This window comes from Poecilia formosa, unplaced genomic scaffold, assembly GCF_000485575.1.
Source record: "Poecilia formosa unplaced genomic scaffold, Poecilia_formosa-5.1.2 Scaffold57, whole genome shotgun sequence".
NCBI lineage: Eukaryota > Metazoa > Chordata > Actinopteri > Cyprinodontiformes > Poeciliidae > Poecilia > Poecilia formosa.
In genome coordinates this window covers 1,140,189-1,166,831 of record NW_006799996.1, presented here as the reverse complement: position 1 = coordinate 1,166,831, position 26,643 = coordinate 1,140,189, and the positions used below count along the sequence as shown (strand labels likewise).

The 26,643-nt window shown below is 36.8% G+C and overlaps 1 protein-coding gene across 2 annotated transcripts in view; it reads left to right on the top strand.

The window, feature by feature from the left end:
* Positions 1–24,838, top strand: part of kdm5bb (lysine demethylase 5Bb) — a 28,391-nt gene extending 3,553 nt beyond the window's left edge. The window contains exons 2-28 of one of the 2 annotated variants that reach the window (XM_007553578.2): positions 199–276; positions 527–649; positions 742–912; positions 2,416–2,472; positions 5,467–5,604; positions 5,717–5,810; positions 6,814–6,932; positions 7,490–7,648; positions 8,808–8,927; positions 9,020–9,178; positions 9,304–9,485; positions 10,827–10,989; positions 11,069–11,188; positions 11,974–12,168; positions 12,304–12,485; positions 13,626–13,750; positions 14,341–14,491; positions 14,579–14,693; positions 15,418–15,773; positions 16,030–16,168; positions 16,915–17,094; positions 18,061–18,222; positions 19,547–20,032; positions 20,117–20,201; positions 21,449–21,657; positions 22,389–22,670; positions 23,889–24,838. In XM_007553578.2, the coding sequence (XP_007553640.1) occupies positions 199–276; positions 527–649; positions 742–912; positions 2,416–2,472; positions 5,467–5,604; positions 5,717–5,810; positions 6,814–6,932; positions 7,490–7,648; positions 8,808–8,927; positions 9,020–9,178; positions 9,304–9,485; positions 10,827–10,989; positions 11,069–11,188; positions 11,974–12,168; positions 12,304–12,485; positions 13,626–13,750; positions 14,341–14,491; positions 14,579–14,693; positions 15,418–15,773; positions 16,030–16,168; positions 16,915–17,094; positions 18,061–18,222; positions 19,547–20,032; positions 20,117–20,201; positions 21,449–21,657; positions 22,389–22,670; positions 23,889–24,026 (4,488 nt within the window). In that variant the 3' untranslated portion in view covers positions 24,027–24,838. The remainder of the gene's footprint in view (positions 1–198; positions 277–526; positions 650–741; positions 913–2,415; positions 2,473–5,466; positions 5,605–5,716; positions 5,811–6,813; positions 6,933–7,489; positions 7,649–8,807; positions 8,928–9,019; positions 9,179–9,303; positions 9,486–10,826; positions 10,990–11,068; positions 11,189–11,973; positions 12,169–12,303; positions 12,486–13,625; positions 13,751–14,340; positions 14,492–14,578; positions 14,694–15,417; positions 15,774–16,029; positions 16,169–16,914; positions 17,095–18,060; positions 18,223–19,546; positions 20,033–20,116; positions 20,202–21,448; positions 21,658–22,388; positions 22,671–23,888) is intronic. The other variant, XM_007553579.2, reaches the window with a different exon arrangement.
* Positions 24,839–26,643: the final 1,805 nt, after the last annotated feature.

Here is a 26,643-nt window from a genome sequence, read left to right as displayed (position 1 = left end):
CTATCGTTAGAGTTTAGCGTAACATTCCTTTAAGTTTGATATTCAGAGCAAATTCAAAAGTTGCCTCTTTCTTAATAGCATAAATATATTTAAGGCACAGTTTTGTTGGGCTGGGTGTAGAGATGACAGGGTGGATCCCGTCTGCAGCCTGCCAGCTATCATGACCTCCATGTTCCTTTATGTGTCGTTGCTCTTCAGGACTGGCAGCCACCATTTGCCTGCGATGTTGACAAGCTTCACTTTGTCCCTCGCATCCAGCGGCTCAATGAGCTGGAGGTGAGTTTTGTTTATCAGATTATGTCGGATGTGATTTTACTATTATCTGCATCTTTTTGTTTTTTATTCATTTGTTTATATTTAGATTCTAGGTACTTTATGAATGTTTTTTAGCATGAGGTAACACTTTTTGGTAAGAGGATGATGCTTTTTAATAATAAAAAAAAAGATACTTTAGGTCACCACGCTGTGATTTTGGAGGAAATAAATATTTATTTTTGTTTTTTTGTTTGTTTGTTTTTGTTTATAGGCACAGACGAGGGTCAAGCTCAACTTTTTGGACCAGATTGCCAAATTCTGGGATTTGCAGGGATGCACCCTGAAGATCCCTCATGTGGAGAGGAAGATCTTGGATTTATATAAGCTAAACAAGGTGCATTATTTCCACCTCTCATTATTCACAGACAGATATGTCTCATAGAGTTCAGAAACAGACTCCGCTGACGTGACTCTGTGCCGTTTCAGCTCGTTGCAGACGAGGGGGGATTTGACATCGTCTGCCAGGACAGGCGGTGGACCAAGATCGCAGTTCAAATGGGCTTCTCTCCTGGCAAAGCCGTCGGCTCACACCTGCGAGGGCATTACGAAAGAATCCTCTATCCCTACAATCTTTTTCAGAACGGAGCTAACCTGCTGGTGAGTTGCACGCATGTATCGGCATGACAGCAATCTGCAGTCATCATCTGAAATGATGCTGTTTGTGAAAAAAATGAAAAACAACAAAAAAAATGAAACGAGCAGAAACCAAACCGCCGTGCAAAAGATTTCTGTGTGATTTGCTTTGGAGAAAAATATATGATATTGTTTTTCTAAAGATAATTTTGAATTCTGCATTACTAAGTTTTTGGTTTCTTAGTAAAAGTGTAGATAATTAGTCAAGAAGGCTCTGACTGCAGAGGTCGACCATTCACCTAACTTCTCAAGTCCCTGCACTCTCATTGTGACCCTCAGATAAATTTAAGAAGTCACATTCAGTTTAATTTTAAACCTAAAATACAGTTTTTAAGTTCTAGTCTGATTTATGAACAGGGGGCATGAAAGTGTTTGAACTTCAATTTATTTTTTCAAGGTTTTTAAAGTGCTTGATTTCTGTATAAATCCTTGAAAGTGCTTCATATTCAAACTGCACAGTTTTGTACTAAAGTGTAATCTTACGTTTGATTAAAAGTCTAAATTTGGAAAACATTACTTACAGTTGAAACCAGATATTTTCATACATGTAATATGAATGTCTGAAGTTAAGTCAGACTTCTTCTGCTTCTCTTGTTTTTAGGTCAGTTAAAATCACAGTTTTATGTCAGTTATGTGACATAAAATTTTGTTATATTTCAGTTTACTTTACCCCTGATCTAGAATAACTGAAACAGTCTTCTTTAGTTTATTTGTTTTATTTTTAACTCCAAAATCTTGCTTTGGAAATGTTAGAAAACTGGACATTTTTTTGGAAAATGCTTGAATTTTACTGCGGGAAAAGTGTACAAACGCTTAGATCTGTCGCAATAAATCAATTAATTACATGATAAATTAAGACAAAGTCAATCACTTCCATTTGCGTAAGTTATTGCTTTTCTCTTTTCTCTCTCTTTCTACCAAAAACTGGATGACGAAAGTCTTCAGTCTGGTGTTTTGGTCTCAACTAGCCATTTTTTTGAAGGACAATTTTGTTTACAGAGACTTCATATTAATTTTAATTGTTGTTTCGTTTATTTATTTTGGATATTTAAAATGTTTTCCACTTCCAGTGTTAAATCTCCTGTTGTAAAATCAGTTTAATCTGATTTAATGTCCGTCTTTTTAATCATCCTACCTAAAAATCTGCTTCCTACCATAATTTCTCCACCTTTTATGTATCAACATTAAACTACATATAAAGAGAACATGTGGAGTAAATCTAATGTGACAGAAATTGTTTTTTTTTTCCTTCTCTGTGTAAATATAATTAGTTCAGAGTGCAGGAACCAGTACACTCTGCCGCTGGAGCCTCTTGTTATAGTTTAGTGTCTTCTTGTGACTTTAACTGCATTTGCACTGTAAAAAACAAAGAGAGCTTCTGTGATATTGTTCTTGAATTGGTTCTGTGTGGCCGCTTGGTCAGGCCACTCTAAAATGTTTTATTACCAAAGCTCTCTTTTGCCTCAGGCACAAGAACCAGCTTCCAAACTGATGCGTTTGGAGGCTGATCCTGACCTTGAAAAGGTACGTTTGAGTGACGATTGCGAAGCTGCTAAAGCTTGAAATGAACCAAAATGCATGTGCTGTGTGGGTGGGTAGGTGGCCATTGTGCCATACTTCCAGCTTGACTCGGCTGTATTTGCTCTCAACTTACCTCGGTGTTACCACGTGCATCCAGCTGTGGTTTTGTTTCTGTGCCAGGCAGAAATAAGGTCAGAAGTTAAAACTTTGTGGAGTTCTTGACTCTTACAGACAAAAGAGGAGGAGTTTTACTGTTTGAAAGCACAAAAAGACGCTGAGATATCAGTTAATATAAAATCCATTCATCCGTCCACCTATTGTCTGAACCTGCAGTGGAGCTGGAGCCCATAATGTACAATGACTTGCAAAAGTATTCACACCTGTTGAACTTCTCATGTTTCAAACCTCAGTGTGTTTTAACTGCATTTAATGTGGCGGTGGGACTTGATTTAAATTTTGAGTTAATTGCGTTTTAAACGTAAAAATGAATGTTGGTCTTTTATTCTATAAACTACTGACAACATTTCTGTGAAATTTAGTATTTATTAGAGAAATGATCAAAATAATGAAAAAGATGCAGTGCTTTCAGACCTCAAATAAAGTAAAGGAATCAAGTTCATTTTCATTTAGAAACAACAACACTAATGTTTTAACTCGGGAAGAGTTTAGAAACCAATATCTGGTGTAATAACCAGGAGGTTTTCAATGGGGTTCAGTACAGTGGTTTTTTCCAGACAAAATTAACATTTTAAGTAAAACAAACCTTTTATCTGCTAAATTATTGAGTAAATACACATGTGGGGTCAATAATAAAATATATTTGTTGATCTTTATCTGTTATTTAGCTTATTCAACCATCAGATTGGTGCATTTAAGAGTTTCTGCAATCCCTGATCATTCATACAGAGCAGAAACACAAAATCTAACCAAGTATTTTTGTCTAGTTTCTAGTACAAATATCTTAGTTTTGTCTTATTTCAAATGTGTAACTTTTCTGCAAGACATAGAAGCTTGTTTTAAATCACTAATTGCTTAATTTTAATGAAAAAGTTCTAGTTCCATTGGCAGATTATTCACTTATAACAAGACATTTTCCTATGTTGTAAGTGAAATAATCTGCCAAGAAAACAAATACTTCTTCATCAATATTAAGGAATTATTTACTTAAAACATACTGAACAGTTACTTTTATAAAGTTAGTGTCTCTTTTTTAAAGTTTACTAAAATATTTGCACCAGAAACTAGACCAAAAATACTTGGTTAGATTTTGTGTTTTTGCAGTTTGTAACGTAATACTTATATTTTTATTACTTAAAATGTATTGAACTCTGAGGTTGTAGAGTCACAAAATGTGAAAAGCTCATCTGTGTGAATCCTTTGTTTTTGCTGCAATTTCATATTTAAATTTCCAGAAGTTAATATTTCATCTTGTTTGGCTGAGCGCTGTTTGAACCATTTGTCCTCCATTGTTACTTATTAAACCTCAGAAGTTAAACAGCAGGCGCAGCAGGCCTCAGCACAAGCCTGAAATTATTTTAGATCTGACGTGTTTGTCTTGTTTTAGCTGACAAACTCTCATTAATCACATCCTTCTTTTGGCCTTATTGTCTTCTGGCTGCACAGCCAAATACCACGTAATTTAGTACCTGATATGATAAGCGACATGGCTTTCAAGTAAAATCTCCAATTTTTAAAGTCACTTTCTTTACTAAAAACAAAATTCTTCAAAAAGTGGATTTTATTTCAATCATCCCTTCTATGAGTTGTACAACCAGGCTACGAGAATAAATGTTAATTTAAGAGAATATAACCATAATATTAGTGAAATAAAGACATTTTTAGAAGAACGTCTTGAAGTTAAGAGAAAAGGTCGTTTTGATTAGAAAAGGCTTCCTTCTAGTTATCAGGATCTGATGTGATCACCTCAGTTTTAAAGTCCTGCTACTGATGATAATTTGATGCTGATGTAATAAAACATTTCCTTATTTGTAAAACCGATACCAAAGTATAACTTCACAAGATGCCCAGCATTCCTCATTTATATTTTTTGTTATTTTCCGTGTTGGAGTTCTCATAAAATTACTTAATTCTCCTTATACCACAACTTTTTTATGGTTATATTGACTCTTTATTTAGACTTAATTGCTGTACAACTTTATTTTTGTAATATTGTGACTTTATTCTCATAATTGTAAGAAACATTGTAGTGTGTATGTAATATATTATGGTAGAGTTGACATGAATTCAAGGTTCAAATAAATAGAAGCTGTGAAACAAGATGGCTGCCCTCTGAACTATGGAAACCCCAGGAGAGCATTGGTGGAAAAAATATCCAGATTTTCCCAAAATTAAATCTTTATAAATCAAAAAATTAACTAATCAATAAAATTGATTTATCCTGTCACAAGTACCTTCAATAATTGGCTTTTTAAGTATCACAATGTAAAATCATATCATTCACTGCAAAAACACAAAATCTTAAGTAGTTTTGGTTTAGTTTCTAGTTAAAATATCTTTGAACACTTGAATTAAAAAAATATGCATAGATTTAAAGCAAGATATATGATTTTGTTTTAAGCTAATAATTTCTTAATATTGATTAAAAAAGTATTAGTTTCACCAGCAGATTATTTCTATTATGACTAGACATTTTCCCATGTTATAAATAAAGTAATCTGCCAGTGAAACTAGTATTTTTACTAAAGCAAACTCTTATTTCTTGCTGAAAAGTTACTTGTAAATTAGTTTTGTATTATTTTGAGTGTACTGAGATAGTTGAACTAGAAACTGGTCCAAAACTTCTCGGTAAGGTTTTGTCTTTTTGCAGTGCATAGACTCATATCAGCGATATCCTCCTGGTATCTTCAGACTTGTGTCCCATTCTGTCCGTATTTATAACTTCCTCATATCTGTATTTGCAGGTATTTCCTCTCAAACATGCAAATCCCTGCTCATAGCCAGCAGGTTTGGGTTTTAAACCGACTCTGTTTCCCTCAGTGTGTCCAGAAACCCGACCAGTTGGCGGAGGAGATGAGCGTCGACGAACCCAAGCTGCAGGAGGCGGTTCAGAGAGCGCCGGCCCCCCTGCCTGATGTTTGCCCCAGCGCTCGCCGAGCCAAGCGCATGAAGATCGAGGTGAGAGTCGCTGCGGCTTCACTTTTCACCGCAGGTTCCAAGAATAACTTCACAGTGTCTTTTACTGTTTGAGGTTGCCTGTAGTTTCACTTTTTGTTCTGTGCCGGTGCAGACTACCTGTGTGAAGACCGAGCCAGGTGAGACGGGGGATAGCAAGCCCAATCTGAGGAGGAGGATGGGTTCTATTGTTGTAAAGCAGGAACCAGGTCAGACTCTTCGTCTCAAACAGCAAAAAGTAAACTATGTAACCGATTTACAGCTGCAGTTTGTAACATTTTTTATAAAATAAAATATGTCCTTCACACGTTTGTTAAAACTGTCACTATGTCGTGACTGTATGTTATGAGACAGATAAGCTCCTCTGCCTGCTCCCAGTGCTCCCAGTGCAATCTAGAAACAACCAGTTATAGCTAGCATAGCCTGTCATGAATGCTACAGCTAGTTAGCATGGCCACTGATGATGTGAGATAAACAGTTTACCTGTAACTATAAGTTGTTTCTCCACCATTAGCATAATTAGCAGCGACTACATGAGTTTGATTGACAGCGCTAAGACCCTCCTCTTTGCTCTGATTGGTTGTTTTTGGTCAGGAGCGGAGCATTTCAGGGAGGAGGTGGATCTTTTCACAGATTATCTGTCTCATGTTAAACTGTTACAACAGTTTTAACAAATATGTAAAAAAACAAACCTTTTATATAAAAAACATCTGTTCTATAGTCATATTCAATAAATTAGATTATTTAATAGTTAGCTTTTTCCAGTAACTCCATCACAAAGTGAAACACATAATGTAGAAAAAATTACATAAAGCTTTATCTCTGTTATTCATGATGACATTCTGCTTCCAGCTAATGAAACTTCAACATTTAAGATTAGAATATTTGTATTGCTTTTATCTCCATGGTTTGATGCTGGAAAAGTTTGAAAACTTACCTTGAAAAGTGCTTGAATTTTACTGTAGGAAAAGTGTACGAACCCAGGATTAAATATGATTATGTTTGACAAGAACATTCAGAAATGACTGACAGGGAACTTCTACTTCCCAAAATGTAGCAGGATCAACATAATTTACTACGAAATAGACATACACACTAAGAAAGTATATCTAAAGAGCATTTTGCCAGATTTTAAGTTATATACAAATTGAATTTGTATATAAAATATAAAAGCTGCTCATTGTAACGTTGAGGTTTCTTACTGCCTTGCAGAAAAACCGATTCCCATTCTAGTGAAACAGGAACCAGTCGAGTTTAAGGAACCAATAATCGAAGCAGACAAATTCAAGTCTCGCTACAAGAAGATGATTCCTCTCATTCTTCCGAGTCCAGTAAGTAGAAACATCCTCAGTCTAGAGAAGTTCAATCGCTGAATAATTGATGATGATGATGATGAAAGCTTCAGTTGAACGTCGGATATCAGCGTTCATCAGCCGCCTCATGAAGGAGACGTTCACTATTATTCCTCTAAAGATATACATATTCTGTCATAGTTTCCAAAGTCAGAGATTCAACAGTTCTGGTTTGGAAATGTCACAATTAAAATGATGGATAAAAGGCCAATCATCATTGTACCATTGTCCATGAAGACATGGACGGATGGACCGTCCGTCTGTCCTTTCGTTTATTTATGTGAACTTTGACCATAGGGTGAATTACATGTAGATCTCTTAAAATCGTCCCATTGTGCAGCTGATCTGCTCAGATGTTCAGAATTTCCATGTAAAAACAGTGAGATGTTTCAAACCTTCTGGCTTTCAGCCTCTGTGGATCTGAATGGATCAAAGTAAACTCTGTAATGTCTCGCCTCTGAAAAGCCTGCTTAAGGTTCAGCAGACGTTTGTTTTTGTTGTTGTTTCCAGTTGATATATCTGCCTTTGTCTCCCAGGTGGATCTGGTTGTGTGTCTGGTGTGTGGCAGTGGAGGCGACGAGGACCGGCTGCTGCTGTGTGACGGCTGTGACGACAGCTACCACACCTTCTGTCTGATCCCCCCGCTGCACGACGTCCCCAAAGGAGACTGGAGGTGCCCCAAGTGTCTGGCTCAGGTGACACAAATGGCACATGATGTCACTACACTGTTTACATAGAACAGACCTGAAGCAAAGGGGAAATATAAGATAAAGTTACTTTTTTATACAGCAACATGTTTATATGTTAGGAGGCAAAAGTAATAAAGAACCAACTGATGGATTTAAAGGATATTTGATTAAAAAAATGCAGGTTTTAGCTGTTTTTCAGATATTTTTGATGGAATAATTTCACTAAATATCCTCAAAAGAATGACTCCAAAACAACCAGTTATACTTATTTAGATCTTTTTGGAAACTGTGTGTATTTTTTAAAATCAGCCTTAGATTTTGAGCCAAACAAGAATTTTGACTTTTCTATAAGATATATTTATCTGTATTTTTTTTTTCAAATGATTATGTAACATTTGCAGCCCTAAACAACTGACTGCACAGTTTTAAAATGCAGTCCAAATGTTTGAATATCCTAAATTTCAAAGCCATTATTTACAGCATTTTCATATACTTATTAAAAAACACTTTTTTTCTCTCACTGTCTGAAGTGAAATTAGTCTAAACTTATCTTGTTTTAGCTCAGTTATAACGGTCAAAATTAATTTATGTGAGGCATAACATTTTGTTACATTGTCCCTGCTGTATCATGTCAGATATTATCACAAGACATGATTAGTAACAGCACAATACAAAAGTGTAATGCTGGAAAATGTTCAAAACTTACCTTGAAAATGTTTGAAAAGTTCTTGAATTTTACTGAGGGGAAAAGTGAACGAACTCTGATTCAGCCTTAGTTTCACTGCAAAAACACAAAATCTTACCAAGTATTTTTGATCTAGTTTCTCATTCATCTTATTGCACTTGAAATAAGACAAAATAACTTTCAAGTAGATTTCCAGCAAAACATAGGAGCTTGTTTTAAGTTATTGATTCCCAGGTATTGATAAAAAGTATTGAAAGAATTAACTGATTATTTCACTTACAACGAGACGACTAGGACTTTTTCTTCAACTTTAAGGGATTATTGACTTAGAATAAAGTCCTACATCTTCCTTAAAAGTTACATGTATGGTGCTTTTGTCTTATTTCAGGTGTAATAAAATATTTGCACTAGAAAATAGACCATTGCTGTGTTACATATTTGGGATGTAAACATAAAACCGGTATTTAATTGCACCTGCAGGAATGCAGCAAACCTCACGAGGCGTTCGGATTCGAACAGGCACACAGGGACTATTCTCTGCGTGCGTTCGGCCAAATGGCAGATGCATTCAAATCCGACTACTTCAACATGCCGGTTCATGTAAGTTGTGTATTTTCCTACAGTAACATCCTCGTCTGTGTTGCTTTAAGCCTTTTTAAATTCAAATTTCATCCCCCTGGTGCTGGTGACAGATGGTACCCATGGAGCTGGTGGAGAAAGAGTTCTGGCGCCTGGTTGGAGCCATCGAGGAGGACGTCACCGTGGAGTACGGAGCTGATATCGCCTCCAAGGAGTTTGGGAGCGGATTCCCCATCCCAAATGGAAAATTTAAGGTTTCCCCAGCAGATGAGGTATTCTCTCTATGTCAGAGGAACTGTGATCAGTTTTGACTGCATTCCTCTGCTTTAATCCAATTTATTACGAAGAGGTGGATTTATTGCAGCATCACATTCATTGTGTTTTTCGTCTTCTGCAGAAATACCTCAAATGTGGCTGGAATCTGAACAATCTGGCGATGATGAACCCGTCGGTTCTGACTCATGTGACAGCTGACATCTGCGGAATGACGCTGCCCTGGCTTTATGTTGGCATGTGCTTCTCCTCCTTCTGCTGGCACATTGAGGATCACTGGAGCTACTCCATCAATTACCTGCACTGGTACAAATACAGGAATACACTGCAGAAACACAAACACAGTTTGATAAAGGAAACTCAGAACTTTGCTGAAAACACAGATGAGATGTTGTTAAAATAAATTATTGAATAGTTTTTTGTTTTTTTTTCGGGAGTCAAATATCTGAAAATACCCCAAACTTAACATTGAACCAAGTAATAATGATAATAATAACTCTTATTTACCCAGATAAAACACTTATTGAAATCTATAGTCACTTTTTAAAGCGGGACCTGGCAGCACTGTTTACAAGTATCAATAAAAAGAAATAAAATTTCAATCCTAACTTTATTGGACAGAAGATAAGCACATTCCTGACACACTGCAAAAACACAAAATGTCACTAAATATTTTTTCGTCTAGATTATAGTGCAAATATGTTAGTATATTGACATTAAACAAAACTAAAGTACAAGTAACTTTTCAGCAAGAAGTAAGAGGTTTTTTTAAAGTCAATAATTTCTTAATTTTGATGATAAATGTCTTATTGCACTTATAACAAGACCTTTTTCCACGTTACAATTGAAATAATCTGTCAGTAGAACTGGCATTTTTTATCATCATTAAGGAACTATTGACTCAAAATGTGCTGAAAAGTTACTTGTAAGTTGTTGTTTTTTACTGCACAAGAAATTAGACAGAAAAATTAGACTAAAATTTTGTGTCTTTGTAGTGTAATCATTTAATTCAAGTGTGTAGAACAAGGGACACACACTGCAAAAAAAATATCACCAAATCAAGAATTATTTTGTCTAGTTTCTTGTGCAAGTATGTTAGTACACTTGAAATAAGACAAACAAACAAGTAACTAAAAAAAGCACTAGTTCCACTGGCACATTATTTCAGTTATAACATGGGAAAATGTTTTGTTATGAGTGAAATAATCTGCCCGAGGAACTAGAACTGGGTTGCTAGGTGACGGGCTGGACTTGACTGGGGTTGCTAGGTAACAGTGCAGTGCCTGGTCCTTGTTCACCAGCAGAACAAAAACTCTTTCACCAATATTAAGAGATTATTTACTCAAATCAACTCCAGCGTCTTGCTGAAAAGTGTAAGTCTGAGTAAATAATTCCTTTGTATTGATATATAAAAAAGCAGTAGGTCCACTGGGAGATTATTTCACTGATAACATGGGAAAATAATCTGCCAGTGGAACAAGTTCTTTTTTATCAATATATTTAAAAAACGACTGAAAAGTTACCATTAAGTTAGTTTTGTTTCTGACATATTTACACTTGAAATTAGACAGACCATCTGACATATGTGTTTTTGCAGTGTAGTTTCCTTGTTTCTGCTTTATTTGTGATGCTGTTGTTCATTTTTAGGGGCGAACCAAAGACCTGGTATGGTGCTCCTGGTTTTGCTGCCGAGCAGCTGGAGAAGGTGATGAAGAAACTGGCTCCAGAGCTGTTTGAGTCCCAGCCAGACCTGCTGCACCAGCTGGTCACCATCATGAACCCCAACACGCTGATGGCGCACGGCGTCCCGGTACCCGCTGCTTCAGTCATCACCTCGGTCTGTTTCACATCTCCCGAATAAAAACCAACAACTCGTCTCTCTGCTGTAGATCTACAGAACCAACCAGTGCGCCGGAGAGTTCGTCATCACGTTTCCCAGAGCGTATCACAGCGGCTTTAATCAGGGCTTTAACTTCGCTGAGGCGGTCAACTTCTGCACCGTGGACTGGGTATGTAGCTTTACTCAGAAATACTTATTTTTCAAAACAAAAACAATAGAAATAAAAGGAAAACTTCAACCTTAAAGACAACATGGTGGATTTTCTGGAGTGGCCTAGTCAAAGTCAATCTGATAGAGAACGTGTGTAGGGTCAAAACAGGAAAAAAAAGAAAACAATCAGTCAGTTATTTATGGCATACCTGTGTAACCTTGCAGCAGAAGTTGGCAAAGTACTCAAAAGTTGTTCTCAAGTAAAAGTAGCGCTACTTCAACATATTTTTACTCAAATAAAAAAGTATTTGGTAAAAGGTCAACTCAAGTACTGAGTTACTGATCAAATTATCAATAATTTAACATTTAAAAATTACATCAGATGGATCAAAATTCAGTTATGTGGAAATTTTGGTATTTTAAGGATGAAAATGACAATAATTCATGTAAATAACAAAAACTAACTAAATCAGGCAAAATCATTTTTTTTCTAAATCAGTTTCTTTCAATATAAAACTTATTAAACTTCAACACAAACTGCAGGTGTGTCTCTGTGTCTGGTGGATTTTTGGTTAAAACATGTTAGTTTTTCATTCATTAGGAGAGAATCCATAAATTTTACTCAAGTAAATACTCAGTACTTCATAATAAAATTACTCAAGTAAAAGTCAAAAGTGCAGTGAAGTAAAGATAGGCCTAAAAATAAATTTTTCCTAAAATAAATGTAACTGAGTAAATGCAGCTAGTTACTGCCCATTGGCTTATTATTGGAACCTGTTTGTTTTTTTGTGGTTGTGTGTCCAGATGCCCCTGGGTAGGCAGTGTGTGGATCACTACCGTCTGCTGCATCGGTACAACGTCTTCTCCCACGATGAGATGGTGTGCAACATGGCCACCAAAGCAGAAACGCTCAACGTGGTTCTGGCCTCGGCCGTTCACAAGGACATGGCCCTTATGATCAAAGAGGAGCAGGAACTGAGGGACAAAGTCAAGAAGATGGTAAAGTGGTTCACATTTTCCATAAAACTTTACAGATTTACAGAAATCTCTAAGTTTTCTTACAAAAATAAATATTTCCTAAAATGAAAAATGTAAAAATCATATTCTGTTGGGGGTTTTTTTAAACACCATTAGGGGGTGGTGAACTGCAAGGAGGCAAAATATGATCACCTCCAAGATGACGAGCGTCAGTGTGCCAAGTGCAGGACCACCTGCTACCTTTCCGCCATCACCTGCCCCTGCAGCCCAGGTGTGCTGGTCTGTCTCTACCACATCAACAGCCTCTGCTCCTGCCACGTCTCCAACTACACTCTCAAGTAAGAACTGCTGGAAAAGCTTCTTCTCTCTGAGCGTTAGCATCGCTGTTAGCACTCTTCTTCAGGTGATCTGTCCTCCTAATGAAACCGCAGCTTAGATCAGGAGGTTCCCAAACGTTTCAATGCTTTGTTAGCTTCTGGCCCTCAGCAAACCCAGAAAATACTACAACATATCTAAAGAAACATCAACTTTTAGGATGTTTTTTTTTTCCCCTTTTATTCACTTTAGTTCATTTAGTGCACTTCAAAAACACAAAATCTTACCAAGTATTTTTGGTCTGGTTTTTAGTGCAAATATCTTAGTTTATTTGAAATTTGACAAAACTAACTTACATGTTACCTTTTTAGCAAGATATAAGAGCTTGTTTTATCACAACAATTCCTTAATGTAGATGAAAAAGTACTAGTTCCTTTTGTAGATTATCTCACTTAAAACACTGGAGAAATGTTTTGTTATAAGTGAAATAATCTGCCAGTAGAACTAGAACTTTTTCATCAATGTTAAAGGAATTACTTAAAACAAGCTCTTATATCTTGCTGAAAATTGACTTACAAGTCAGTTTTGTTTTATTTCGATTGTATTAAGGTATTTACACTTGTAACTAGACAAAAATACTTAGTAAGATTTTGTGTTTTTGCTGTGCATATGTGCTTCTTCATCCCTTCTGATTTTAGTTTTGATGAGGTTTGAGGTGGAGATGTATTTATCAGGTTTATGTTACAATATATTACATATTTAAAATTTTTCCACCATAATCCCCTCTTTTTATTATAAAAAATATGGAATATTTTATATTCATCCCATCAAATTTTGTTTAATCTCCACAGTTGTTGTGTTTTCTGCAGCATGGCTGCTGGACGGTTCCTTCTGCCTTTTTACTTTACAGAAACTTTTCCATTTCAGAAAGATGATCAACATTCTAACAAGTTATTTAAATAATATTTTACAATAATGATAGAAAAACAGATTACATTTTATTTTTTAAAAGTCATTTAATTTTTATTTGTCCTCCCTAGCGCCCCCTGGTGGCCGCACTTTAAAACCCACTGCCTTAGATGTATATTTTCCTCTAAAAGTTGCTGCATTGTGAAGCTGCTGCGGTTCCAGAGCTAAATGTGGCATTGTGTTTGCTCCTGCAGCTACAGATACACTATGGATGACCTGTTCCCCATGATGAACGCCGTGAAGCAGCGAGCAGAGCTCTATGACGAATGGGCCTCTCGTGTCACTCAGACTCTGGAGGCCAAACTGGAGAAGAAAAAAGGTGAGTAAAACAAAACGTTAAATAAGTGAAGCAGTAGTCGTAAATATTTAGGTTTGATATCTGCTGTTTGTGTTAATTATCTAAATTAGCTGCATTTTTTCCACAGTGCATTCAAGCTTTAAGAGGTTAGCTTTGTCTTACTTCAAGAGCATTAGGATATTTGCACTAAAACCTAGACTAAGAAATGGTAAGATTTTGTGATTTTGCAGTGTGTTTTCTCCTCTGTTAGTTCAATGATAAATATCAATAAATGTGAAAATGTGATTAAATGCGTCTACTGTGTGCAAGTTAGTGATGCAGATCACACTTTTGTTTATGTGACTGATGTCCTAAAGACGCAATTTACAAATGTGAATGTTTTTTAAATATCAGTATTTTTGTTTCCTGTGTCATGCAGCCACAGCCATAAAGTTTCTTAAAAAAAGAAGTAATAAATAGTTCTTATTTCGCTTTTATCCTCAAAATAGTCCCAGAAAATATCTCGATAAAGTTTTTAGTCCACAACCCTTAGCTGTGTTTCCTTCGTCATTTCAGTGTTGGGTTGTGAAGGCGTTAATCAGACGGCGTCTGACCCGTCGTTCTCTCCTCAGGTCTGCCCGTCTTCCGCTCTCTTCTCACTGAGTCAGAGACCAGACTGTTCCCCGACAACGACCTGCTGCGGCGGCTGCGTCTCGTCACACAAGACGCAGAGAAATGCGCCTCGGTGGCTCAGCAGCTGCTGAACGGCAAGAAGCAGACCAGGTAACATCGTTATAAAGGTTAAATTTGTTTTTAGATGTTTGTTCCGGTGTGTCGGCATCATCAGGGTGAGTCTCCCCGTTGTTCCAGGTATCGGTGCGGGAGTGGAAAGTCTCGCAGCCAGCTGACGGTGGAAGAGCTCAGCTCCTTTGTGAGGCAGCTGTACAACCTGTGCTGCAGCCTCCCGCAGGCGCCTCAGCTCAAGGTACGGAAAGGAAGAGGAACATTTTGGAGTTTTTTTACATTAACATCACAAATTAATTTTTCCTTTTTTGAGGGATTTTATGTAATTTTTTTCTAAAACAATTGTGGAAAAAATAAACATTTTAGAGCAAATCAAAACATTTTTTGGGGGGGTAAAGTTTAGAAACTACAACACAAAACAGTGAATCTGAAACTAAATCATTGATTTTATACTGATACAAAATTAATTTTATTGATATTTTGGATAGATCTGCCCACCTTTAGTAAAAATGGCTCTTTGGATTGTAAAGTTTTCTCTCCTCTGTGGTTTAGGTTGAGTTTTATCTTGGGGTATCAGACTGAAGGGGTCAATGCAAATACATATAACACTTTTCATTTTTTAATTTTCTAAATTACTGACCACTTTGTGTTTGTTACATAAGATCCTAATAAAATACATTGAAGTTTGTGACAAAATATGAAGGAAGTTTAATGGGGATAAATACTTTTATGAAGCACTTTCTGATTTCTGAGAAGTGGCAACAGTGACGGCTGCAAGAGGGGGCTGCAGGGGGCCTGAGTCCCCTGGAAAATTAATAAACAAAAAAAAAATTAAACAAAGTACTACTATTGTACACTACTGTGTGTGTGTGGGTGTGTGTGTGTGGGGGTGTGTGGGGGTGTGTGTGTGTGTAGCATTAAGCAAATGTTGAAAGGCAAAGTAATTAATGTTTCTTTTCATGTAGGAACTCTTGAATCGGATCGAAGACTTCCAGCAGCACAGCGAGAAGGTCCTGATGGAGGAGTCTCCCAGCGTTGCAGAGATCCAGAGCCTCCTGGACGTCAGCTTCGATTTCGATGTGGACCTGCCAGAGCTGCTCCAGCTCCGGGAGCGGCTGGAGCAGGCCAGGTGGCTGGAGGCCGTGCAGCTGGCCAGCGCCCAGCCCAACACGCTCACCCTGGAGGCCATGAGGAGACTCATCGACCAAGGAGTTGGCTTGGCGCCTCATCCGTCCGTGGAGAAAGCCATGGCACGCCTGCAGGAGCAGCTCACTCTTTCGGAGCACTGGGAGGAGAAGGCGAGCAGCCTGCTGAAGGCCAGGTGAGCGCAGCACCACCTGATGCACGGCTGCAGCCGCTTCTCCATTAATCTAATGTCGAAAAATGCACAATTTCTTTTTAAAGATACATAATTCCTGGAACAAAACAACTATTCAAAAGTTTAACAACAAAAATCTCAGGTTTTAAACTGTGTTTGCAGCACCTTTTCCGTTTATTTGTAAGAATCTTATAAACAGATTCATTCAAATCGTCTGCTGCTAAATAATCTGACTGAAATCGTGATGTATTATATCCAGGCCGCCCCACTCCATAGAGACTCTGAGCGCTGCGGCTGAAAAGGCCTCCGTCATCCCAGCTCACCTCCCGAACTGTCTGCTGCTGAAAGACACCATCAGAAAAGCACGGGAGTGGCTCCAGGAAGCCGAGGAGCGTCAGGTGAGGAAATCCTTGAAAATATTTGAATTTCATTTGAGTGTTTTCAAGGTTTGCAAAGTGTTTCATATGTTAGATTAAAAGCCTAACTTAGAAAATGTTACTTACAGTTGAACTCAGGTATTTTTACACACTGAATAAAAAGACACACACACATTTTTTTCACTCTGTGTGAAGTTAAATCAGATTAAACTTTTCTTGTTTTAGGTTAGTTGGAATTACCGAAACTGTTTCTATTTGTTAAATGTGAGAAAACTTGGCAAGAATATTTTTAAATAATTTTTTGTAACTTTCTTTTTATATTTTTCTTTGCTTAGTTTGAGCTGGAAAGTAATAATCAGTGACTTATTGATCTGTGTAATTGAAATAGATGTTGGCTTATATGTTTTAAGTGAAGGACCGTTATTTAAATTTTGAGATTTTTTTTTGTTAAATGAGTGTTTTGTTCTCGGATTAGTCAGATGAATAGAACATAATATCATTTTGTGATATTATGCTTGTCATATTTTAGTTTACATTGTCCCTGCTGTAGAATGTGGAATACTATCACAAGACATTTTTAATAACATTGGTAAATGATGTCATGTAATAATGAATTGAAGTTCATTTGTTTGTTTTTTTATCTCCAAAGTTTGGTGCTGGAAAAGTTTGAAAACTTACCTTGAAAATGCTTGAGAAGTGTTTGAATTTTACTGTGGGAAAAGTGTTGAAACTCTGAGTTTCCCACTCAGAAGTTGTGCTTCCTTCAGGCCAGCGGCTGCGTTTTGGTGGCGGACAGCCTCTCCGACATGCTGCTACGAGGACAAGCCATCCAAGTGCAGCTGGAGCCGTTGGATCGGCTGGAGTCTCTGATGGCAGACGTGCAGAAGTGGAAAGAATCTGCAGCCGCAACTTTCCTTCTGAAGGACTCGACTCTTACGTTGCTGGAGGTATTATTGTACAGATCATAAATCGACACAGATGTTTTCTTTATCTACCACATTTTACTGAAACATGTCCGTATTTAAAATCTGTCAGACGGTGGCTGAATGAGGTTTGAAATTTGTGATCTGAGCCTGTGGAAGAGCCATAGACACAAAATATTACCAAGGATCTTTGGTTTAGTTTAGGAATAAGACAAAACTAAATTACAAGTTACTTTTCAGCAAGATTTAAGAGCTAAATAATTCATTCATAATGACAAATACGTTTTTTTTTTAATTAGTGACATAATCAGCCGGTAGACCAAGACTGTTTTGGTAACATTTTATTTGATGGGGTGTGCATAAGACTGACACGAGACTGTCATGAACATGAAGGAGTCCTCATAAATGTTTACATCTGTTGTCATGAAGTGTCATTCAGTAAATAAGGACACTTTTAATGCAAAGTTCCATTAATATTTCCTATAAAAGTCAATTAAAAGTGTCAACTTTGCATTAAAAGTGTCATTATTTACCAAATGACACTTCATGACAACAGTCATAAGCATTCATAAAGTCTCCTTCATGTTTATAACAGGTGTTATGTCATGTTTATGACAGTCTCTCATGTCAGTCTTATTCACAACTTGTCAAATAATGTGTTACCCATTTTTTCCCATATTAAAGGCTAAAAGTTCTACTTCCACTGGCAGATTATTTAATTTATAATAAGATAGTTTCCCCATGTTAGAATTGAAATAATCTGCCAGCAGAACTAACACATTTTCTTCAATATTAAGAAATTATTTTTATTAAAACAAGCTCCTAGAAAAGTTACTTGTTTTTGCCTTATTTCAATATTTATATTAGAAACTAAACCAAAAATACTTGGTAAGATTTTGTGTTTTTGCAGAGTAAGTTAAAAACAACAGAGGTATTTATTATTTGAGTCATCAGCTTTAATGTTTAGCTATTTATGTTGCTTTAATGCAGGTCCTGTGTCCAAGATTTGAAGCTGGAGCTGTCGGTTCTCCGAAGAGGAAGGCCAAGAAGGGGAAAGAATCCCTGAAAAATAACAAAAAGAAGCCCACACGACTGAACTCTCTCAGCGATGTGGAGAAAGCTCTTTCAGAGACCCAGGACTCTACCTCTGCAGTGAGTACAGGAAATCACTTGGAAGTTGTTTAAAAGTTCAATTCTTCTATTATATAGAGCATTACACACAGAGCTAAATATTTTAAGTGTTTATTTTTATTCATTTTGATGACTATAGCTTAAAGCCAATAAAAACTCGACATTCCGTTTCTCAGAAAAGCAGAATATAACAGTAGCTTTTCTGAAAGGTTTGCCCATGTACGCTGCAGCAGAGGCAGTCGGTTGGGCTCCTTTTGTATGAGTTACTGCATTCATGCTGCGTGGCATGGAAGAGATCAGCCTGTGGTTCAGCTGAGGTGTAATGGAGGCCCAGACTGCTTTGACAACTCGCTTCAGATCACCTGCACTGTTGGGTCTGGTGTCTCTCTTCTTCCTCTTATAGATTCTTAAATGAAAACAAATGCAGAATGTGAAATTTTTTTCATCATTAATTGCTAATCACACTAAAGCCTGTGTGCGACTGATTTCTTTTAGCAAAAGAAGCATCAGTACAATAAAACTAAACAAACCCATCTCCAGTTCTCCTTGAGTTTTCTGAATATTAGTTGAACATTCAGAATATTATCTAAGCTGATTACAGGTTTAATTTTAATCAAATGATTTCTTGTCTCCTTGTGGAACGTAAAGAAAAGATTTGTGGCTTAATTTTGGGTCCATTTCCCAGTAACCAGAATCCAGATATCATTTTTAAAGGGGATCCATTATACAAAATTTACATTTTGTGCGTTTTTGTCCTTCTTTTTCAGTTTCTACCACTTCAAAAAAACACTCTGCTGTGTTTTTGGGAATAAGTTGATGTTTTTTGGTGTCTGGAAAATTAGCCGTTTCATAAACTTCCCTATTGTTAAGTCACATTCAACGGGGACTGCCCTGTTACCTAGCAACCCAAGTGGAGCTCAGCTGGTTTTACCACTGTATAATGGCTGTTGGAAAAGACAAGTGTCTTGTAGTCGACTTACCATCCAGAAACCACTTGCTGCATTCTTGTTGATTGTGCTGGAGGCTCTACTAATGCTTTTCAAAGATGTACGGTAGTATAATTGTGCTTCGGTTTGGAGCTATTTTCACATTTGAATGAGAAACTTTGAGTTGGGCGGCGTGGCCAGCAGCAGTTTATTCTGATTTAAAGTGGCAGAGGCCCTGAAAAGGCTCAAAATAGACAGAACTGACCAGACTGACATTTCTTAATCTAAGAATGATTTTGGGCAAACATTTTAATGGACATGTTTTGTATAGGCCATAGATAGGCCTAACTTATTTAAGGGAGCATAATAAGTCACATTTAACCTGTGCAGAAATAAAACTGACTCATTTCATCAACCAGATGGCGACTCTGGAGGAGCTGCGCGTGAGGGAGATGGAAACCTTCTTCAGTCTCAGGGCGGCGAACGAGTCGAAGCTCCTCCCCACAGCGGACTGCATGGACCTGAAGGTGTGTTTCTGCCAGAAGGCGCCCATGGGAGCCATGCTGCAGTGCGAGCTCTGCCGGGACGCCTTCCACAGCGTGTGTGTCAGGGACCCGGCCGAGTCGCGCGAAACCCAGCCGTGGCTCTGTCCGCACTGCCAGCGGTCCGAGAAGCCCCCACTAAGCAAGGTCCTCTCCCTGCTGGCGTCCCTGCACGACGTAGGCGTGCGTCTGCCGGAGGGCGACGCCCTGAACTATCTGGTAGAGAGAACTCTAAACTGGCAGCAGCGAACGCAGCAGATCTTACAGACGTGTAACCTGCCGGAGTTAGAGGAGAGACCGGAAACACCTCCAACACTAACCCACTGGGTGTCGGGCTGCGACAACACCCACAACAACACTCAGGTCCGTCTTCGTCTAGTCGTTTTCTCTTCCCAGCCAGCAGCTAGCCGCGGATGCTAATTCTTAGTTTGATGTTTCTTCTTTCAGGCTCCATGTTTGACTCCAGAGTGGAACAGGACAAGCCATGCTCAGACCGTCTTTTACACCGAGCAGAGATGCATCCCGCTGCAGGGTCCGTGTTCGCCCAGTCCAGGCTTCAAATCAGAAGCTCGGTCCACACACTGAAATTAAATGACTGCACTGCAAAAACACAAAATCTTACCAAGTATTTTTGTCTAGTTTCTAGTGCAGATATGTTAGTCACCTTGAATAAGGCAAAACTAATTTACAAATAATTTTTCAGCAAGATATAGAAGCTTGTTTTAAGTCAATAATTCTTGATTATTGATAAAAAGAAAAACATAAAAGTAGTAAGTAAGTAAGTAAACTTTATTTCTATAGCGCTTTTCACAGACCAGGGTCGCAAAGTGCTGCACAAAGTGTAAGAAATAAATAAATTAAAAGCAACATACAAAACAATAACACACAGTATTACGCTAAAAAGCAAGTTTAAAAAAGTGGGTCTTAAGTTGTTTCCTAAAAGTGTCTATACAATCCAGTAGATGTTTTTTACTTCTAAAAAGACATTTTTCTGATGTTTTAAGTGAAATAATCTGCCTGGGGAACTAATACTTTTTCATCTATTTTAACTCCTATATCTTGCTGAAAAGTTACTTGTAAGTTAGTTTTGTCTTATTTTAGCTGTTCTAAGATATTTGCACTAGAAACTGGTTCCACGTTTCTTTTCCCTTCTGATACCGATATCTGAGGTTTAGTATCGGCTGACACCAATCCAAAACAGATTATCAGTTTAATTGACTTAAAACGTTTCTTTTTATAAACACAGACATAATGTACTGAAATACACATTTATTTGATAATTTTGCACCAGTACAGCACACTTCTCAACTGGTTAAACTTGTAAAAACAGCACAACTTTAATCAATTCAACTTATGCAATCATGAGTAGAACAGACAATATAAAATAAATAATAAAGAAGCTGAAACTGATAAAACAATAGGTTGACTATTTTGGTCAAACATGTAAATATAAAATGCAACAAACCTTCTTTCAATGGTCCAGAAAGTGCAGTTAATTCTGACTATAATGTAAAATAAATAATAAAACATGGAAGCACAAAGCAAAGAATTAGACTAAATAGATCTGCGCTTATTGATCGGGCATTGTCACTAATACCCGATCTAGAATTTTTTACAATATCAGGACTGATACAGATATCAACATTCGATCGGTGCATCTCTACTAGAAAACAGACCAAAAATACTTTCACTAGATTTTGTGCTTGCAGTTTGAATCGGCTGATTTAAAGGAGGAATCCTGGACATTTAGTTGACCCTCTCTGTTCTTTGTTTCTCCAGGCCTGAACTGCGAGCTGGAGGAGCTGATGGTGGAGGGGCTCCTGCTGCAGGTGTCGCTGCCGCAGGTCCAAAGCCTGTACCGCATCCTACTGGACCGGGCCAACAGCCAGCACTCCAACAGAGCCGCGTCGCCGGCCGAGGAGGAGCCGTCAGAACACAGCAAACACATGCAGTTCATCTCTCAGGGAACAAATACGGCACTGAACGAGGTAAAACAATCAACCTCTGCAAAAAAACCAAGTATAGCTACTGTCAGCACTGTTTGTTATTTTAATAAATAGATTATTAGTTTTGTTATCAAAACTGATGAATTCCTGGCCAATCCCAGGGAATGATTCATTACGACATATGACATTTATTATGTTAATTTCCCTTTCTTTCTGTTATTTTCTTTTTGCCTTCTATTTCTATCCATTCATCTATCATATGGTATTTCCATGATATTTTAAAATCATAGCAAACTTAAGTATTTTAGATTTTTAAATTATGAATTCTGCGTAATTTTCCACCATATTGTTTACACTGCAATTATTTTTTACCTGGTTTCTAATTCAAATAACATAATTCAGCTTGTTTTAAGTCGTATTGATTTTAAAAAATGTTAGTTCTACTGACAAATTATTCCACTTATAACAAGACATTTTTCAAATTTTATGAGTGGAATAATCTGCCAGTCGATCTTACTGTTAATGATATTTTTTTATTAACAGTAAGGAATTATTGACTTGCAACAAGCTCTTATATCTTGCTGAAAAGTTAATTGTAAGTCCGTTTTTTCTTATTTCAAGTGTGCTAAGATATTTGCATTTTAAAATAGACTGAAAATACTTGGTAATATTTTGTGACTTTGCAGTGCATCTGCCTCTCCTCCTTCACAGTTTCAGGTGTTTAACAGAGTTTTACTCTCGGTGAGTTTTATCGGGACTGATTCTGTTTTCAGGACGGGAGCGATGCCACGACGGACGCCACGACGGACGCCATGACGGCCTCGGAAAGGAAGGCGAAGAGGCGTCTGGAGAGGGACGGCTTACCGGACGCAGAGAGCAGGGGGAAAGATAAAAAACACTCCCACAAAAGGCAGAAGGTGAATAAAAAGAAGCTGCAGCGCCGGCCGGCTTCTACCTCGTCTTCCCCGCGCTCCGACTTCTCCCAGTCCGACGACTCTGACGAAGAAATGGCTGTGTGTCCCGCTGAGAGCTGTCTGCTGCCCGAAGGAGACGAGGTGAGACTTTAAAGAGATCACTTACACTGAAGGGAGCCAGTTAAAATCGTGCATACAGGTGCTTAAAATCCTGGAAAATGCTTGATTTTAAATTGTGCTTCCCAGGTTTGGAAAGAGCTTGATTTCTGTATAAAATCCTTGAAAGTTTTTGATATTCAGACTGCACAGTTTTGTAATAAAATGCAACCTAACATTTGATTAAAAGCCTAACCTTGGATATTGCTTTATTTACAGTTAAAACCAGACATTTTCATACACCTAATAAAAAAACTAGTTGTATTTTTTATCTCTGTCTGAAGTTAAATCCATCTAAACTTTCGAAATACAATCATCAAAATTATTTTTATTTGCTAAATGCCAAAAAACTTTGAATATTTTTGTAACTTTTTCTAATCTTTTTTATGTCTTTGTTTAATTTGAGCACAAAGGTGATTTATGTTACTACAATTTGTTTGAATTGTTTCATTATAATGAATATTGATAATTCCTAATCGGGAATAATCAGTGAATTATTGATCTGTGTAAGTGAAATAAAGGTTGGCTTATATTTTGTAAGTTAAGGAGCATTATCGAAATTTGAGGATTTTTTTTTTTTTTACTTTATTTGTATTTTGTCTTTAAGCATTTAATTGGAGCAGGAAGATAATTTACTTTAACACATTTTGTTTGGATTGTTTCAATGTAATGAATATTTATTATTCCTAACTCTGTTTGGTCCCTACTGTTTAATGTAGAATACAATCACAAGACATTATTAACAACAGTAATGAATGATATAACAGTGAATTGAAGCTGTCTTCTTTAGTCCGTTTGTATTGTTTTTATTTCCAAAACTTTGTTCCTGAAGAAGTTTGGAAAAAGCTCGATAAGTTATTGAATTATATTGTGGGAAAAGTGTTCAAACCCTTATTATATGACCTTTGAACCATCATTATTGTTTGTTTTAATGAAAGGCAGGAGCTGCACAAACTTTATTTGATCAGAATAAACAAAATATTAAAATATATATGAAAGATGTTTATTCTTTTACTCATAAACTAACTTGCGTGCATCTCCTTCCTTCATAAAGTCGCATCAAGGCCCTGAAAATGTTCTCAGGACAAAACCACAAACTGATTGAGTTGCAAACAACAAAACCTGAGATGTTAAACCTCACAGATCAAACCGTTTTTCATCTTAAAACTGATTTTTTCCCTGTGGTTTCTGGTGCCGCTGCAGGTGAACTGGGTCCAGTGTGACGGCAGATGCAACCAGTGGTTCCACCAAGTCTGCGTCGGCGTCACGGCGGAGACAGCCGAGAAGGAGGACTACGTTTGCGTCGCGTGTTCGCTGAGCGATCGACAAACGAGGAAGTGAAGAAAATGAATTTTTAATATTTTTTTTTTAAGTTTTTGGGAAGTCTGCAGGTCCTCGGTCCGTTCCTGAAGCGTCTCTGATCCAGTCCCCGTCCCTCCCCCACACAGTCCCACCTGTCTGACCCTTTTGTAACAATGGTGCTATCTCCTCTTTGACTTGTCGTCCAGAACTATAATGTCTAGGGTTTTTTTGTATTTTTACATATATTATATATATATTTCTTTCTTTCTTATAAATTGTTTGTGATTGTCTAAATGGAAAAAAGAAATAAGTGTGCTGCATGGGTCTGCATTTCATCGGCACAACGGAGTCTTACACCACGATACCCCAAGTAAAAAGCGCTAAGGATTAAAATTTTTTCTTCTTTGGAGCCTCTTTGCATGTTTCACAGAGTTATGGGGAATGAAAAGGAGTTATTAACCCCGGTAAAAGTAACTATAATTGCTTTTTGTTTTTCTTTAAACCTCGTTGTTTAGTCCATGCATCTTAATATAATTATTCCTGTTTTTGTTTTGTAGAATAGGTTTTATTTATCTGAGCAATAATTTCTTTTTTTTTTTCTTTTTTTTTTTGACTTTGATGGTTTGATCTCTGCCAAGTTGTGTTTTTAGCGATGATGTTGATGTGATGTAAAGAAGGTTATGTGGACGGGTTACGGCTGCGGAGACGTACCAGAGCACGCCGAAGGAAAAAAACAACGAAACACGCTGCTGACATGCAGATCCGCAGGATGGTAACCGCGCATACGGTAGAGAGGAAAGGTGAAGATGTTACAATTTATATTGTGGAATAAAGCCCTTTTGTTCTATGGAGAGGTTTTCTCATTTCACTTTGTGCAAAGAAACAACATCATGAATATTTTCCTTTTACGGATTAATTCACTACGGACTGCCGCAATTATTTAAAAAACAAGATTTGAGCAAACAAGTTTGAATTTACTACATTTATTCAGTTTTTTCCCCTGATCCACAAAGTGATAAACATTTAGCGAAACCAGATAAGAGTGGTTATCCCTTACATTTTTTTTAAAATAAAAAGTGAAAAGATATATTTCTTAAAACATTTGCTGTTTTTATCTCCTCGGTAATAGACGATATCTTAATTAAGTAGTCTAAATTTTGTAGAAAATGAATTTTAAATTATCATTGATCGAAAATATAATCACGCTCTCGGTCAGTTGTTGTATTAAATGACAGATAAACATTTTGCAGAACATTTTGGGGGAGTTTATTATGATGGCGTATTGGGGCCATACTAAGAAAAAAATAAAAACATGAAATTACAAGAATAAAATTATGAGATTATAACAATAAATTTTACTTTATGACTTTATTATAACAATAAAGTCAAAAAAGTTGCTAAAAAATGAAAAAAATAGTATGAGAATAAAGTTATGTTACGAGAATAAAGTCAATACCACAAATATAAAGTCAATATAATACAAGAATAAAGTTGTATTACAAGAATATAGTCATATTATGATTTTATTCTCTTGTGACTTTATACTTGTATTATTTTTACTTTATTTTCATAATATTTTGACTTTATTATCGTATTATTTTGACTTTATTCTTTTGTGACTTTGTTCTTGTAATATCATAACGCCATTCTCATCATTTTTCTTTTATTTATTGTTTTTAGCATGGCCCTAATACTCTTTTTATCGTCCTCGTTTTCTCATTTTCTATTTATTTTTTTTACTTTTTACAACAATGATTAGATATTGCTTCCTGGTTTTAGCATGTAGTGTAATAAATTAAAACAGGAACATTAATAAAACAAACATGATTTTGTCTTGTACCTACTTAAATGTTTAAAAATATTTTTATTTGTCTGTAAAAATATGGAATTAAACCTCTTGGATTTGCTTCATTATTGAATTGTGGACTGAGGGGCCAAATGAAATCATCCAGACATTCCTGACTAAACTCTTGAATAAATACTTACACCCTACTAACAGGTGTTGCAACAGAAACCACATTTATGTAGCCATCTGCTCGAATAACTAAGGCTCCCTTACAAGCTCAAGCTGAAATTCTTGTAATGGTGAAATAGAAGTGAGATCAAAAAAATTAAAATAAGACGTTTTTGTTTTAGTTTTATTTCTTTGCTAAATTAACCCTTCTAGGCTGAACGCATCGACGACTCAGCCAAATTCGCAGTACCGTAAATCCACGTCACTTTGCACTATCTGAAAAATTCCAACGGTTTCTGAAAGGGGCGACGTTGCGCTTTCCAGCCAACATCGGGTTATTACGGTAATTTCACTAACGTTGTAGCAGGAAGTGAAATTAATCTGAACTGAGTTCATAACAGCTTCCATTTTAATTAAAATAATAATAAAAGTAAACAATACGAGCAAACGAAACTCAGCACATACAGAATTAGACAAAAATAAACTAATACAAGGAAATTATTTAAAAGAAAAATATACATGCATAAAAAAGTTACCAATATTTTCCCATACCATTTAGTTTGGTCTGTTGCATTTCGTTATAATTTATTTTTGTGCTCATAAAGTATTAAACAGTTCACATGTTCAATTGGGTTAAGCTGATTTCAAAACCAGTTCTGTTCTTTCGGTTTTGCTCTTGGTATTTTCATTACATCTGGTTAA